The sequence below is a fragment of the Taudactylus pleione genome, unplaced genomic scaffold (assembly GCF_031769625.1).
Source record: "Taudactylus pleione unplaced genomic scaffold, aTauple2 ptg000333l, whole genome shotgun sequence".
Classification (NCBI taxonomy): domain Eukaryota; kingdom Metazoa; phylum Chordata; class Amphibia; order Anura; family Myobatrachidae; genus Taudactylus; species Taudactylus pleione.
In genome coordinates this window covers 8,464,378-8,482,781 of record NW_028284734.1, presented here as the reverse complement: position 1 = coordinate 8,482,781, position 18,404 = coordinate 8,464,378, and the positions used below count along the sequence as shown (strand labels likewise).

The 18,404-nt window shown below is 41.1% G+C and overlaps 1 protein-coding gene across 3 annotated transcripts in view; it reads left to right on the top strand.

Moving 5' to 3' along the window:
* LOC148509027 (baculoviral IAP repeat-containing protein 1-like) overlaps positions 1-18,404 on the top strand; it is a 136,164-nt gene that overhangs the window by 60,843 nt on the left and 56,917 nt on the right. For 2 of the 3 annotated variants that reach the window (XM_088443770.1, XM_088443771.1), the window contains exons 8-9: positions 2,248-2,409; positions 5,743-5,829. In XM_088443770.1, coding sequence (XP_088299896.1) covers positions 2,248-2,409; positions 5,743-5,829 — 249 coding nt within the window. Of the gene's footprint in view, positions 1-2,247; positions 2,410-5,742; positions 5,830-15,504; positions 17,270-18,404 lie in introns of those variants that run through there. The other variant, XM_088443772.1, reaches the window with a different exon arrangement.

Genomic DNA, 18,404 nt, shown 5'->3' with positions numbered 1-18,404 from the left:
AATTTTAAAGAAATTCAAAACCGAAACACAGCAGTCCGTGCACAGTTCTAGTTAAAGTCATTATAGGTCAATTACTAATTATGGGGGAGATGTACAGTATCAAATCTTTCATAGCGATAAAATGGAGAAGTTGCTCATAGCAACTAATCAGCTTCTAACTCTCATTTTATAAACTGCTAGATGAATGACAGTTAGAAGCTGTTTGGCTGCTATGGACAACTTCTCAACTTTATCTCTCTCGAAGGTTTGATGCATCTTCCCCTATATAATTTACGCATCTCTTTAAGCTACTGTGCATAGATTTATGGGTGCCTTCTCCATGCTCTATTCACCTGCTCCGATGGAGAGAGCAGTGTAAAATGGAAAATCCCAGCGCCGGAATCCCCACTTCCGGGCAGAATATCGACAGTAGTGGAGATGCCAATGCCGGAATCCCGACAACAGGCATCCCGACCATAAGTATAGCAGGGCCGGTTAGGTGTTAGCCTCGGGGGGTGAGGGTTAGGTTTAGGCACCACAAGGGGTTAGGCTTAGGCTACGAGGGGGGGTTTAGGTTTAGGCAACACTAGGGGGGAGTTAGGGTTAGACACTAAGGGAGGAGGGTTAGGTTTAGGAACTAACAGGGATGGTCAGGGTGCAGGGTAGGGAGGGTTAGGGTGCAGTAAAGGGGGGTAAGAGAGTTAAAAGGAGAAGGTTAGGATACTTACCTAACCGCTGTTGGAATACCGAGCATCGGGATGCCGCTGTCGGTATTTTGACAGCTGGCATCCCGACTGATGGTATTTCATACCTAACCCATATAATCTGCATTGTTCCGCAAATTGTTATAAGCAAGATGCTGAGGTACAGTAATAATTTACTAATGAGACTATGGGGCATGTTTATCACAATCTGCATCTCAGATGCAGATTGGATGTGATAAATATGCCCAAAATCACAATGCAAGGATGTAATTACACAGCAAGGATGTATCAAATATCGCATGCAGGGAAGAGCTTGCGAGAAAGCTCTGTCCCTGTGAATCTCTCAGCCGCACATCTCAGGGTATTTTTTCGTAAAAAATACCCTGAGTGTGTGACTGCGCATGCAACCCCGGCTATATGACCCTCCCCTCCCCCCCCATCACTGTGCTAACACTTACCTGCATGGTGATCAGTGATCCAGTGAATTCCTCTGTGACTCCAGTTAGCTGGTCGCCGGGATCCTGCTCTGTGTATGTGTGTGCCAGCATCTAAGTTTAGCAGCTGGCTGGATCCCGGTGACCAGCTGACCGAAGTCACAGAGGAACTCACCGGATAACCAATCACTGGTCCCCTGGGTGCTGGTAAGTGTTTTTTTTTTCTTTAAATATATTTTTTTTACTGTAATCATCTTGTGGTCTATTTAGAAACACAAGGCTGATCACAAGCTCTGTCACAGCAGAGCAGGAGTCCGTGAAGTGGGGAAAAACCCTAATAACCCCATCTCCAGGTGGCGTTATCACAATTTTTCCCCAATTATTTTTTTACAATTAAAATTTTGTAAAGCTGTGATCTGCTCACTAACAAAATGTAATTATTAGGGCTTGGAGGTATATTTTACGAATTCTCTTACAATTGCCCTTTAGTACATTTAGGTGAAACTAATATAAAGTGACAAGGGTGTGAAAATACCTGTTTTCACAATATTTTAGTAAAAATAATATTAATAAATATGCCTGTATGCGAGAGATCTTGCATTTCACAGTCTTGAATTCGTGGTCCACTCCCTATGCAGAATGAATTCATCATGTCGCTTTGGCATATACAGTTGTGGGGCAACAGAGAGACTTCAAATATTGGAATTGAATTGAATAAGATTCTGTAAAATATATGCAAGTCTTGGGGGAGATTTATCAAACCTAGGTAGGTTTGATAAATCTCCCTCCGTGATCTCCACATGGACCAGCTGCACCAGAACTATTGTGCCCTCAGTTAATCAGGTGGTCAATACAAGTGCATTACAAACAATACCAATGTGGCACACATAGATATAAACCCTCACAACATCACTTAAACCGATGTCCAAGCCTTATTGAACATCGCAATAATAACACATCTATCATTACATGCCAATGTTATGACATCATTTTTATCATTCTTCAGCTTTATAAATATTGATTTGTAGAAGAAGCCACAGTATCACAAGCTGACTGTTTTCTGGGGAAAATCCCTGGTGTGTCAATAGTTTGTCACTAGTTTTAACTGTCTCGTGTTTATTTTATTGCAGTTCAGTACATACGTAGCTTTGCAGATTTGGAAGTACTGCACTTAGACTTTGGAAATCTCCTGGATTGTGAAGGTCTGATGAACTCACTCACAACCTGCAAGAAGCTGAAAGAACTGAATCTCTGTGGATCGGTCCTACAGGACACTGATATGGCTTTACTGGGTATAGATTACAAATTAATTTACACAATGTTAGAAATGTTACAATTGTTTTAGCCAGCCAGAGTAAAAATGAAAGGGCTATTAAAAGTGAAGATACGGTACTTAAGTAAAACAATGAATTCAGTCCAGGGTGGTATAATTTATACTATAAATGAAGGTCACTAGTACTATGCTAACCCATTTTTCATAGGGTCAACTCGGGACAGATGCTTACCAGACCAATGTTTACAGCAATGCACTCTATTTACTGTCATTTTATTTGACTGCTGAAAATGTGGTTTGTGATTAGATCAGGGCAGTGATTACACAGTCCCAAGATGACATTTAACTACACTGAAAAAATCCCAAAATAATGTATTTGCAGAGCTTGTTGAATTAGAAATATAGTAGATCTCCATACTAGTGTATGGGGGCTGCGCTCCTCTTCGTGTTGTCAGGTGTTACCTATAAAATGAAATAATTATATTTGTGTGAAATACACAGATTGTAAGATTTCCATGTCTTTAAAGGAATGATGAATAAACCCCAAAGACTGCATGTTACGTGCTAACGGTTCCGGGCATACGATAACAATGCTCTTAAATTCAATTGTAGTTAAGAATGGATGAGCTAGAGTATTAAATTATGAATTACTCATTGTTGCAAACGGTGTTGTAAGATTACAGAATGTATCCCATTTCAGGAGATTATTACAGCGTATCCCTTTGACACTTTAAACAGCATTTCCAAGAAACCAGGATTAGGTTTGCCCAGGACACGGGATTTAGAGGGGTATTCAATATGAAACGTTAACCTCGCTGGTGATGTTTTCGCCGCACATCGGAGCTTTTGCCTTGGAAAAAGTATCGCGCTCGCCCCCGATTATACCCGTATTCAATATGAAATCGGCGAAAACGGCACCCAGCGAATGTGAAATCAGCGAACACTTCGCTGATTTTTGGGGAAATCCCCCTAACAGCCCCAAAAAGATGCTCTGACAAGGGGGATCACTCTGGATACCCCCGATAATAGCCCTGCAGAAGGTTTTTGGGGTCTTTAAACGGGCTCAATAGGTGCTATTTTGGGGATTTGGGAAGGTGAATAGTATTTAGAAGTATTTTTGGCTGAAAATAAGTAGTCCCAGCAAATTTTGGGTACTTGAAAATGGGGGTGAGCATATTTAAAAGTTGCTAAAGTGAAGTTTTAAAACACGGGAAAAATCCACCTGCCGCAAACACCTGCAATGGAAAAAACACCTGGGGCATACTTGGGGACCCCCCTAGATTGTAGTTCGCTAGTTTTTAACTTTGTACGCCCCAAATATTTTTTTCGCCCCCAAAATGAAAGTGCTTTTTTTGGGGGGACTTCTGAGCTATTTTTTAAAAATTTTTTAACACAGTTTACCTTTGGAGGACTGTCTGAAGGTTGCAGGGTGGTTTCCAAAATGTTGCACCCCAAAACCCCAATTCTGCACTTTTTTTCGCCACCCATTCCTTGGTGATATTTTTTCGCAGGGTCGAACGCAATATACTTTTCGCACCGGCGAAAAGTTTTCAAATTGAATACGGTGTAAAAGTAAAACTGTCGAAAATGACGTCATCCGAGCGAAAACATCGCAGAAACGGCGTTTTCGCTCCATATTGAATACCCCTATTAGTGTTAAAACTTGGACAGTTCTGTGCAAAAGGGGACAGTTGCTGGTACCCTAGCTGGTACCTACTTAAAGGGGTCTATATATCAAGCAGTGAAAAGCATGGAAAAGAGGACCAGTGGAGAAGTTGCACATGGCAACCAATCAGCTCCTACCTATTATTTTATAGACTGTGCTTCAAAGCTGATTGGTTGCTATGGGCAACTTCTCCACTGGTTTACTTTTCCACGCTTTTCACTGCTTGATAAATAGATCCCAAAATCTCTTTTGGATTACAAGTATTTTGAATGTAAAGCTGGCCATCCACTATACAATTTTCTGTCATATATCTGTCCAATCTGGCTGGTTGGAATGAAAACCTGGCATGGTATGGGATTAAATGACAGTCGATCATATTGTTTTAAGCACTGAAAAAAGGACAAAAAAAAATTGTTCACATTTTTAAAATTTGTGGGTTTTAACCAATTTGTCTGAACAAACATTTTTGTCTATTTTCCAGTGTTTGTGAGCAAATGGACGATAGTCATTTGCGCCCATACATTACCAGGTTTTCATTCCAACCAGTCTGATTGGACAGATATCTGGCAGAAAATTGTATAGTGGATGGCCAGCTTTAGCATAGCTAATTTGGCAAAAAAAAAATATAATGTATGATGTAATTTTTTGGCATCACATTTTATTACAATGTAGCAAGGTCGTTTAGACATCTATTATCGTGCAAACATGCTGAACAACCGGATGATATCGTCAGGTTCAGCATGTTTGCAGATGATTGATGACCCTGCACTGAACAACTGCTCGTTCAGTGCAAGCTCATCACAGACTGACAATGTCGTAATCGTGCAGTCGTTTTCATGTCTGCTAGTGGATCGGTTCCTTTACAGTAAAGGTATTCATAGTGCTCACGTTCTACAAAGAAAATCCTTTATTTTACAAATAAATAGTAAAAAAGGTTTTGTTTATTAATAAAGCTGTAAAAAGTGTGCAATAAAGCCTTTTCATTCAAAATAACAATTGTACCGGCTTTACATATTTATATGATAGAGAGTTGAGTTTTTTTAAGGTGTTTTGTTTAGGGCCTGTTATAATGTATTATATTATTATAGTATTCAGCCATCATTTCTAGCTTGCCTCTGCATAATCTGCTTATTATCAAATAAGATCACGGTAATGTTCTAAGAAGCAGAAAATATGACTACTAATATTGTGGGAGTCAGTGAGCTGTCTACTCGTGTGATCGTGGGGGAGATGTATCAAGTTTCTGTAGAGTAGTGAAGAGAGCAAGTGTAGAAGTTGCAATAGCGACCAATCGGCTTCTAAATATCATTTTATAGAATCTACTTGATAAATGCTACCTCAAATATGATTGGTTGCTATAGTCACTTTCTCCACTTGTCCTCATCTCCAAGGCTTGATACATTTTCCTCACTGTTACTAAGGGCAGGGCTGCATCTAGTTCAGTTAAAAAATAAACAAAACCCCAAACATATCATTTAAATATTTTAAAACAGTTCTAAAATCAACTCAAGATAATCATCAAACACCAATGTTCACCTTCATCTTATGTCATCATTATATGTACAGTAGGGATTTGTTCAGTACTGAACTAGGGGACACAATAAATCTATCGGACCTCCCAATAGATTTACTTGTTACAGCTTAAAGTGCGTTCTGTAATAATTATTCTTATTTGTTCCCTGACAGCACAAGCAATGAAGAATTTTACGTCTTTGAAAATTCTCAACTTGCACAAACAAAAAATAATTGGACAAGATATTTCTGAGCTCTTCGGTAACACAGTCTATTTCTACATTATTATCATTTTCATGCTTTGTTGTATTATTTGTAACTTGATATTTTTTTTTTATATATAAATTGGAATGCTTGGGATTTTATTCAAAATTGGCTACGTGAATACAACATTGGAAGAGGTATAGGTAGGCTTGGACTGAGCTGCCTATACCTCTGATTTATAGCCACGCCCCCTATCACGAGAGGAAGTGGCCTATGGCGCAGTGGGTAATTTTATGGCAGGTGCCCTGCAGCTGCTTGTCGGGCAGTTATCAAGGCTGTAACTGACCGGCTGGCAGCTACACGCGGGGGATGGGAGCACAGTGCAGTAAGACTCAGTACTGCAGTGCACTTTAGGGTAATACCTCCCAGTAGTCTCTGCAGTGGGGTCAGAGGAGTATGTGCTGAGCTCTGATTGGAGGAGCACATCACATGCTCTAATAATGTGTCGGCACTAGAGGTGGCATAATGTGTGGGCACTACAGGAGGCATAATGTGTGGGCACTACAGAATAGCATAATATGTGGGGACTACAGGTGGCATAATGTGTGGGTACTACAGTGTAGCATAATGTGTGGGCAATAGATGTGGCATAATGTGTGGACACTACAGTGTAGCATAATGTGTGGGGATTACAGTGTAGCATAATGTGTGGGCACTATACTGTGGCATAATGTTAGTACATGTGTAGTGGTCTCATTTACCCACAACAGACCAGCATTGTAAAGTTTACTGGGTGCCTCACCACTGCCTCTCTGACTCCTTTGTGCTTACCACTACCTCCCTGACAATATTGAAATGAACCTCTATATACCCCTGCCTGTACCTTCTAAAATCCTACCTATAAACCTCTAAGGATGACGCTTAATTTGCGTACGCAGTCATACAGTAAATAGAGACTCCAGACTTAGAACATGTGGTTCCAAAGCACAAAGTATTATTCAAGTATAAAGTACAGTCAGTTACACGCTATTGATCCAGACACAATTAGATGCAAAGGAATTATACAGACCCCAAGTACAGTATACATACGCAGAGCATTCTGGTCCAGATGTTAGGCATCAGCAAGAAACCCCTCGTCCCCCAGCGTTCAGCAAGAAGACTAAAGACCCAGTGTTTGAGCACACATATTTATACCCCCCCAGAATAGACAGGACAATAGAGAAGTTTGTTGCTGATGCTATTGGTTCCCATGGGGGAAGCATCTGTTACAGAGCGTTTAACAGGCTGGTTCAAATAGACTCACCCAACCTCTAACAACTGGGGGTCTCTGCCCTCCGGCCCTATGCAATCATCCTAACAGTTGTTCATATAATATACATTTTGTTGCTTGAAGTCTCTGCGGTCCATAAGTTGAGAATGCACGATGCGATCTTCACACTGATAATACCGGAATTCTGTTGAAAGAGTACGCATCAATACGAAACCAAACACGGCTTTCTTAGCATGTATAAAACCTTAGTTATCAAATATCTTTATTTCACAGCATTTATACTAACTGAACCAACTTAAATCTTATACCTTAAAGCTTATTAAACCTTTTATGTGGATATGTAATGTGTGAGTATGCGGGGTTTGATATAAAGACGCTAGTTAACTTGGGGCAGATGCATGCGCATGAAGCTAACAACCAGCGTTTTCATACAGGATCTTATGCATTCGCTAATATGCGATTAGTTACCAGCGTAATTGTGCGTATTAATGTGTGTATGAGGAATGGTGCACTTAAATCTCACTAAGTGAACATCTAGCAGTGTGACATGCTGAGCCTGATAGTTCCACATGCCTCCTCTGTCAGCAGCCCCCACCTTTCCCAGGCTTCAAAAGAAAAACTCTTTATTCTCCCAGACTCTTTGTGTGGATGCAAATTAACCCAGCTACAAGAGTCAAACCTAAGATAACACTCTAGGCTTTGAAGTTATTTCATTGCAGGAAGCTTGCTAATGTAAGGTGTGTATTCTAGCCGGGTCACCTGGTGTGAGAGCAGACGTTTATCCAGGAAGCTTATCTACACAAGCTAGTTGTCACTTGGCCATTTGCTCTGTTCAACTAATGCAATCCAATTTTGGCATACTGTAAAGTCATTTCTGAAATATATATCCTTTATAATACGTAAAGTAATAAAATGGGCTTTTGGTGAATCGCCGTAACCTATGGTGATGGTCACAGATGCATTTGCATGATGCTAATAGTATTATCGCCACATGTACTAAAGTGTGAGTTTATCGAAAATGGCGCTTAGGCGGCCATTTCGCAAAATGGCGTCTTGCGTCCAGTCGCAAGATGGTGTCGCTGCGATTCAATTTTAAACTGATCTTGTCTCAGCCAATAATCCAGTTTCGACAGTCCTCCCTTTGATAGCAAACAACATGCTATCACAATCTGCTATTAGAATTTAATTTAGGCTTACAGTTACATATAATTTAGTGTTATTATGGGATGGCACAAGGTGGTTCTTAATCCATCAATAATGTGTCTCTGAGTGGGGACATAAAACTACTATTATACGCACACCACGGATCTTGGAAGATCATGTGAAAGGTGTGGGAATGCACCAGTCTTATAAATGCAGTCTTGAAGGGAAATTTAGACTTTACATTATCTGAGGTGTTTTAAAAATAACATTTCAATAATACATTCTATGCATGTCTAAATATAATACATTAAATGATGGTATTTCCTAGTTCAGGGTTGTAATGCAGTTCTATATTTACCTTGGTATTCATATTGTCATTACTGACCACCATCATAGTTTCGTTCTTTCATTTTACTCTATTTTTAAATTTTCCACACTTCAACACAATAGGAGCACACTGGGCGCATATGCCAATCATTATGATGACAATTAATATAAGGATCAAGAATTTGCCTATGCTGGCGATCACTTTCTGGACCCATTCCCCTAGACCTGAGAACCATTTCACTGGGTTCAACCATGAAACCCTTCCTTCTATCTTCTCCCCTACTTCAGCCACTGAAGCATTATGGTTCTTACGAAACTCCCATTTTAGCTGCAGAATTTCATCCATCCTCCGGTCTATCACTTCCTTAGGGTCGCTGGTATCATTGGTGACATAGGTGCAACATTTTACTCCAAATTGGGTGGCTAACGTTATGCAATACCCTCCAGTAACAGCAGTTAAATAATTTAACACTAGCCTGTGTTGCACCAGTTCTTTCTTGTACGCTTGCAATTCTCTCCCTGCATCCCTGAATGTGTCATCATACATCTCGGTGATATTATCTATCAATTTAGCAAGTTCCTGAATATATCTAACATTTAATGTACCCCGAGCAATTCTGGTGGGATCCAGCGTGACTAAAACTTGAAAGCCAGTTGTCTCACTAATTAACTGAGTGGCTTTATGCACATCACCAGGTATCATATTTCTTTTGCCTCTGTATTCATATTGCGTGTGAAGATATGGTGATGGTGTGTTTTTATGTATACCAAGCATTTCAACATGTGTGAGGGTCATAACTTCTGGAAGTATTCTTCCCAAATAACATAACAATTACAATACTAAGATTGGTCAGACACTCCCCTGATTGGCATTGCACTCCTCCTGACTCCACTCCATCAGCACTGCCATCAGCTCCCATTTCCTCAATTGGTCCTCCATCACAGACACTGAGTATCCCCAAACAGATCATCATGACAAAAACTCTGGAGAAAAAAAAAAAGAACTAGGATGACCACGGCAGACCACTCCATTGCTGGAAGCACTGATCTACACATTTCTTTAGCTCAGATATCTCACCGTCACCTTCTTAATCCTTCCGGCACAAGCTCGCAATCACCAGGACCACGTTATCGGCCTTGTCTCCGCCTTGTATGTCCACCGGTTGGTTAACCTCCCTATAGTGAGTGGAATGGACCCACGTATCTTCCTTGGCCACCCTTTGAGGATGTTGTATCATTAGATACGGACCTTTCCACTGATCGCTCAAACAACCTGAGCTAAAAAATTTGGATCATAACAAATTCTCCAGATTTGACATCATGACAGTTTGCATTAGACATGTTAATTAATAACACTTTCAATTTCGGTTATTCTCATTCATCTTCGTGAGACCCTGCACAGTAACCTCATTATCATATTTTCACATGAGGCTGCCTGTTTGAACAGTATCTCAAAGGGGGGCAAATAAAGGAAAAGACAGTCTGGGATAATCTCAGTGTTGTTACCCATCACCTTACACATGTTCTTGGAAACCTGCAATTAAATCTTGTTATTAATAGCTACTGCTCTAAATAATGCCTGGGCCACTGGGTTGGATAGTATTCTGAGTAGTCAACCTTAGCCTGGCATGGCTGCCGTTTATCCTTAGCAACCTTGGGCCTGATTCAGAGCCGTTCGCTATTTGTGGTCGTTCGTTCAAAAACAAGGGGTGGCTATTCAAATGATCCGTTCGCAAATTGCAGTCTGTTCCCACCTCTAAGTCTGAACGAGCGAGCAAAACATACGCTCGTTTATTTGATAAAAACGCCCCCTGGCTGCACGCACCATACGTCATGTCCGCTATTTATTAGATTAATCGAGTACATCGTACAGCGTATGAACTGCTCGCTATTCTTGTGGTTGGTGTTTTTAACCGCCATTTTGCGAGCAGTTCTGAGTTAAAAAAAAACAAGTGACGTGGTCAATGACGCTGCTGTATTAATTATGCACTCCCTTAAAACGCCCGTTTTGAGCTTTAAGCCCGCCTGCGTTCGGATCTCCACTCCCCGTTTTCAAGCACCTTCCCCTGTTACCACCCACATACGCCTCATTCTGTCACTCAAATAGCAGGCCCTCGCTATATTGCGTACCAACGATTTTCGGCCGCACTGACTGGTTCGCGCATGCGTACTAAAAACCGTACGCATGCACAGATGTGCGAACATCGCTCGGAACGAGCGTACTGCCGCTAGCGAGTGGCTCTGAATGAGGGCCCTTGTGTCCTATGAGTGGGAGATAAAGCACAACAGTTTAATATTATTTAAACATGACCTAAAATACAACAATAAATCATCCACATTTTACATTAGAACAGATCCATTGATAGGTTGAAAATATTATAAACAGTCATATAAGGCCTGGGAGAAGATACTGGGGTTACCTATGAACCCATGGGAAACTCGTGTTCCTGTATGGTGTTCTTCACTTTGCAGTTCTTACTTATGTGTCCCACTTGGTGACAGTTGAAACATAATTTTGAATGGGTTGGATGAAAGGATTGTTGTGGGAGTTGAGCAAGAGGAAAAGATGATGGGTCCATGGGTAAGGATGTGAAGGATAAGGGTATTGTGGGAGGTATGAAGTTTGTGGGTAGTATGAGGCCTGTGTATGATATGTGGGGTAAGGATGTGTTTGCTGTGGTGTGGGATTGGTGAGGACGTGTAATTGTTCAGGTGCAGGTGTGTGTGTGGGTGCAGGTGTGTCAGTTGGCTGTGATGTTATTGTCATTCCTTCCAGAACTTGGATACTGACAGACATTAGTTTTTCGTTCTGGGTCTCTCTCTTCTTTGTGATATTTTTATCATGTTCTATGGCAGACTCTATGAGGTTATCTATTGTGAGTCCCCTCCAGCCAGGTTGTGAGGTCTGAGCCCGAGTCTTTAAGTCGTCTTTCAGACTGTCCATGAGTACCGTGACTATCATTCCCCTGTGGTGAGTGCTATCTTTAATATCTTCTATACCAGTGTACTGGGTGATAGCCTGCAGAGCCCAGTCGCAAAAGTTTTCTGCAGTTTCACTCTCCTTTTGCTTGATTGTGAAAATTTTGTTCCAGTTAACTACTACTGGAAAATATATACCCAATTGAGTTACAATGCGGGAAATGTTACCTTGGTTCACTTGGTCTGTTAAGGGAACATCGCCATCCAATACACAATCCGTGATAAATTTTGTCACGTCAGTATTGCGTAGCAGACAGGCCCTTAACACCACACGCCAGTCTTTATTAGTTGGCTCATGAGAACTACCTAAATTCCTCAAAAATCTTTGACATTTGGCTAGTTCCTTTTTTGGATCGGGGAAATCATTTATGATGGAATTTAGTTCTGCTCTTGTCCAGGGACAATGCATTACTACTTCCCTCGTGGGCACTACACTGTTCGCATCTGCATTTCCATTCGGAACAGTTATCGTCCGAATGGGATGCAGACCGGTAGCGTTGCTACCTCTGACCTGGTTACCTGGCTGGGGGTTTAATCTGCTGCTGCTACGTATGGTATTAGCAACTTCCTCTATGGGTGCAGAGTGTGTTAACACTTCCCTTGCTGTTACCGATGAAGATGGCGGCACCACCCATGATTGTGGTGATGCAGCATCTATCATTTGCACAGCATGGGAAATTGCAGACATTACAATAGGCTCATCATCCACATCATAAACATTTTCTTTATGGTTGGTTAAGAGAAGGTACAAATTGCTTGTTAAATTTTTATGGGTATTTTTGTTAACTGTACTTGCACCTCCATCCACATAAGGTGGGGGAGGTGAGCGTGAACTGCTGGCAATACTTTCTACAATGCTACCTTGCCGCACGTGCGCGACATTTTGCGGCTCAACCATATTGCAATTTAGCGTCGTGGATGTATTTTCTGGCAATGCGCTCGCAATGCTAGTTTGCGTCGCTTGCACATTTTTAAGCCACGCATCCCCTTCATGCTGCCACAATTTTAAACATTCACAATATTTGACCTTTTTCTCTCGGGAGTGCATCAAACTGATGTGATCGCGGACATTATCTAATACATCCTTAACAAAACTACCAATTCTGGGAAACGATCTAACACTCTTCATCGTCATTTTAAACCATACATCACAATACCTTATTGCATAAGTACCGTACTTAGTATGCATAATACGATGGGCCGATCCAATCGGAGCTTTCATTAGCAGCACATCATTGTCTAACATCTCTACTGTTTGCGTGGCTCCCATTCTGAGACAAAATCCTACGCTTTTCAATAAAGATTTAAACTGGTGAAAGACAATCAAGATACTTTCATTTACCTGGGGACGATTTAAGTCGGCGGCGCCCACACACCTGGATAAGATTTGAAAAAGGCAACTTCCACACCTGGATAAGATTTAGTAAGGCAACTTCCACACCTATGGGAGTTTATATGTCGGCCACTCCCACGCACCTCTCTACAACAAAGACAACATGTACACCTGCTACTGTGTATAGAACGGTAAAGCTACCTACCGAGCGGCTAGACTAACCCTTGCACCTAGCCCTTAAGGATCATACGATACCCTTAACTGTCCAAAAAATACTCACTGTTACACACTTTTTCCTGCACCGAAAAATACACGTTAACCCAGATATTGATAACAATTGAAAAATGTAAACCTCAACGGCTTTGTTTAAACACCGTGGCAGCACAACCAGAAGTACGTATACGCTATAGTGTGACCAGTCACATACAAAATAATGCGACTACTACACAACCGTATGACAACTTTTTAGCTGCGTACGCAAAAGTGCATCTTTACTGTGCGTAAAACTGCAACTCAGCCGCATACTCAATACTGCGGCACCCTTTTAAACGTTAGGTTCTATCAACAAAGGAAAACAAACTTTTTCCTCTCTTGTCCCTGGACTCTAGTCAGCTTCCTGTGCTCACACAAAAACGGATAGAGATTTTTCAGCACAAAGCGGTTGCAGGAAAACCCTGCATGTGGCCACTCCACCCTTTGCTGAGATATTGATAGCCACATGTGCCATGTGAGTAGGTAAGTGACTTCACTCGATGAGCCTCCATCTGACAATATTGAAATGAACCTCTGTATACACCTGCCTGTACCTTCTAAAATCCTACCTATAAACCTCTAAGGATGACGCTTAATTTGCGTACGCAGTCATACAGTAAATAGAGACTCCAGACTTAGAACATGTGGTTCCAAAGCACAAAGTATTATTCAAGTAAAAAGTACAGTCAGTTACACGCTATTGATACAGACACAATTAGATGCAAAGGAATTATACAGACCCCAAGTACAGTATACATACGCAGCGCATTCTGGTCCAGATGTTAGGCATCAGCAAGAAACCCCTCGTCCCTCAGCGTTCAGCAAGAAGACTAAAGACCCAGTGTTTGAGCACACATATTTATACCCCCCCCAGAATAGACAGGACAATAGAGAAGTTTGTTGCTGATGCTATTGGTTCCCATGGGGGAAGCATCTGTTACAGAGCGTTTAACAGGCTGGTTCAAATAGACTCACCCAGCCTCTAACAACTGGGGGTCTCTGCCCTCCCGCCCCATGCAATCATCCTAACAGTTGTTCATATAATATACATTTTGTTGCTTAAAGTCTCTGCGGTCCATAAGTTGAGAATGCACAATGCGATCTCCACACCGATAATACCGGAATTCTGTTTAAAGAGTATGCATCAATACGAAACCAAACACGGCTTTCCTAGCATGTATAAAACCTTAGTTATTAAATATCTTTATTTCACAGCATTTATACTAACTGAACCAACTTAAATCTTATACCTTAAAGCTTATTAAACCTTTTATGTGGATATGTAATGTGTGAGTATGCGGGGTTTGATATAAAGAAACTAGTTAACTTGGGGCAGATGCGTGCGCATGAAGCTAACAACAAGCGTTTTCATACAGGATCTTATGCATTCGCTAATATGCGATTAGTTACCAGCGTAATTGTGCGTATTAATGTGTGTATGAGGAATGGTGCACTTAAATCTCACTAAGTGAACATCTAGCAGTGTGACATGCTGAGCCTGATAGTTCCACATGCCCCCTCTGTCAGCAGCCCGCACCTTTCCCAGGCTTCAAAAGAAAAACTCTTTATTCTCCCAGACTCTTTGTGTGGATGCAAATTAATCCAGCTACAAGAGTGTCAAAACCGGATAATTGGCGAAGACAGAATCTGTTTGCAATTGGAATCTGCGCAATGCTATCTTGTAAAGGGCATCAAGACTCCATCTTAGAAATAAAATCTCACAGCACTATATTGTAAAAAAAAGGTACATAGTCAGCCTTCCTCAAACACAGGCAGACAGTGTTTAACACAAACACTAACTTATTAACATTTGGAACCCTATACAAAGCCCATCTCCAACCCAAAACAGGCAGAATAAACAGGGAGGCTCCGACAGCACAGCTGGAAGCCTCCTTCCTGTATGAGGATTAAATTCACTGTATAAACACATTTTGCAATTGCAGTTTAAAAACATCAGAAAAATATATGTGTGTGTGTATATATATATATATATATATATATGTGTGTGTGTGTGTGTACATGTGGCCCATCATGCATGGACTTATGTGTATAATATCACACACAGACTTATATTTGAAAAGTAGCAAAATTCCCTGCAACTCATACACACAATGTTAAACAGAACAAAGTTAGTGATCCTTCCCAAAATCATACTGGCATGGCCACACACACACACATAGATGCCCTTCCAGCTTAGTGCTGCTCGCTGAGTGCCCTACCGACCCTCAGACGCACAACACAATTCAGTGCTGTTTTCCCCGCATACATACATTTAAAAGCAATGGTCCCGTAACGCAAAAAGGATAATTATTACTTGGTTTAAACGCAATGTCAGTATATAAAGAAATTAATGTTTTCTGTAACTATGGCTTAGTAAATGACAATTGGACTGTGTGTGGAGCCGTACTGATCTACTCTGTTTCCACAGCGTTCCGGTGACATCAATATGAAGATCAGAACATGCGGCTATGAAATATGAATGTTAGAGAGAATAACTATTTGAAATGTTGTTTGCCATAGCAGCTTAGATTTGCATGTGGGGGATACAAAAGGAGGTTGGAGACCTTTTGTATCCATTTGGAATTGTCCTATAAATGCCCTGTAACAGATTTCTAACCTTTACCAAAAGACAATAACATGGTGTAGGCTTGTTTACATTTTTGTCCAAAGGACTGGTTATTCCAGTCTAATCAATAGAGATAGCTAACTGGGAACAGTAGTTCAGGTAACCAAAAGGATACTCCCTTTCTGATGACCTCACAGGTAAAAGGGGGCGGGAACATAGCATGCACATCCTGAGAACACACAGCCAGCAGACACACGTGCAGATTCTGGGAAGAGAGAGGTTCACTCTCTCACAAGACAACGAAAAATGGGTCTCAGTTCCTCTGGGTTATAGCTAAGTATAAATTGTGCAATATTTAGCCTATTTGGGTGTCTGTAGCTATGTTTGGTGTTAATATGTTATTAGCTTAGCATGGTGTGTGGTTTGTAGTTTTCTAAGGATATTCATGAGTCTGTGTTAGCATACAGTGGATGATATGTTATCTAATCTGTACTCTTCATCTACACTGTAGGGTACAATAGTCTGTTATCAGCATGCAGGAAAGGGATTGATTATGGAGTTTTTGTAATATTTGTAAATGATTGATGCTGGTTGATTGAGATCCCATGTGTTCTGTGTTAGGGCCTTCCCATGTGTTCTGTGTTAGGGCCTTCCCATGTGTTCTGTGTTAGGGCCTTCCCATGTGTTCTGTGTTAGGGCCTTCCCATGTGTTCTGTGTTAGGGCCTTCCCATGTGCTTGAACAATATCTCTGCTTGGGAGAGATAGGCTTGGTATGTGTTGTATACTCATGAATGTAATCATAGGGTGGTATCAGTTATATATTATGGAAGTTGAATTAATAACAGCTTTGAATGGTCATAAGTAATTGCCAGTTTATTAGAGATGGCTACTTCCATGTGGGGTGAACAAAGGAAATTATAATTCTACTCAATTATGGTGTTGTATGGGTCAGATAGGTATATTGTCTTTATTATAATTGTGATCATTGATGGATGGATGATTTACAGAGTTACAACTTAATGTGAGTTTTCAAATTGGAGTTTGCCTAGGGATCATGAGGCTTGCAAACAAAGGAAGAGCATGTGCTTCAGCCCTTCCCCCTCCCCACGGTCTAGTGGGTACTGGATGAGGTCTGTTGTAGGATGGTATTGTTGTATATTGGAATCAGCTTGTGTTGTACATGTTGGAATATTAAATGGTGCAGTGTTTGCCTGATGTGTTGGCATATGATATCCAGCTTGCATATTTAATTAACTATGGCATTATGGGAGATTTCAATGAGGTAGCTTCATAATGGAGTTTGTTTGTAGACCATGCGGTTTGGACAATAGGGCAGGAAGCATTCCTAAACCCCCCCCCTCATACACAAACACAAACACACACACACCATCACCAGCCATCTTGAACATGTGCTCCCAGCAGACATTGATATCTCTCTCATTGTATTTTGATGTGTCTCTTTTTCTCTCTCTTTCTCTCTCTCTCTCTGTCTCTCTGTCTCATATTGCTCATTGTATTTTGATCTTTAATAACCATTTCATGTATTTTAACTGTACCTTATGACCTAATGTTTGTACAATTTATTTGCGCTCATTATTAGATCATAGCGTTGTAACATCTGTACTTTTACCTGAATAATAATCTTTAGCGTGTTAGACCGCTATTCAACTGTCTCAGTATTTCATTAATGGTATAATCAAACACAGAGCTAATTAGCGACATCTTGTGGTTTCAGAAGGTATAGGCAGGTTTTGTCTTAGAGGTTCTAGGCAGGTGAATCTTAGAGGTTTATAGGCAGGAATGTATTAAAAGGTTTATTAGCAAACTCAACAAGAGTCAAACCTAAGATAACACTCTAAGCTTTGAAGTTATTTCATTGCAGGAAGCTTGCTAATGTAAGGTGTGTATTCTAGCCGGGCCACCTGGAGTGAGAGCAGACATTTATCCAGGAAGCTTATCTACACAAGCTAGTTGTCACTTGGCCATTTGCTCTGTTCAACTAATGCAATCCAATTTTGGCATACTGTAAAGCCATTTCTGAAATATATATCCTTTATAATACATAAAGTAATGAAATGGGCTTTTGGTGAATTGCCGTAACCTATGGTGATGGTCACAGATGCATTTGCATGATGCTAATAGTATTATCGCCACATGTACTAAAGTGTGAGTTTATCTAAAATGGCGCATAGGCGGCCATATCGCAAAATGACATCTTGCGGCCAGTCGCAAGATGGTGTTGCTGCGATTCAATTTTAAACTGATCTTGTCTCAGCCAATACTCCAGTTTCGACATCCCTGACTCTACCATACTCAACAGTACCTATCCTTATCTGCACTACCTCCCTGTCCCCTCCATACTCACCACTACCTATCTGTACTACCCCCTTGACCCCTCTGTGCTTACTAATACCTATCTGCACTACCCCCTGACACCGCCTTACCAAACACTATCTCTCTGCACTACCCCCTGACCCCTCCTTACCAAACACTATCTCTCTGCACTACCTTCCTGACCACTCCTTACCAAACACTATCTCTCTGCACTACCTTCCTGACCCCTCATTACCAAACACTATCTCTCTGCACTACCTCCCTGACCCCTCCATATACTCACCACTACCTATCTGCACTACCCCCTGACCCCTCCTTACCAAACACTATCTCTCTGCACTACCTTCCTGACCACTCCATACCAAACACAATCTCTCTGCACTACCCCCTGACCCCTCCTTACCAAACACTATCTCTCTGCACTACC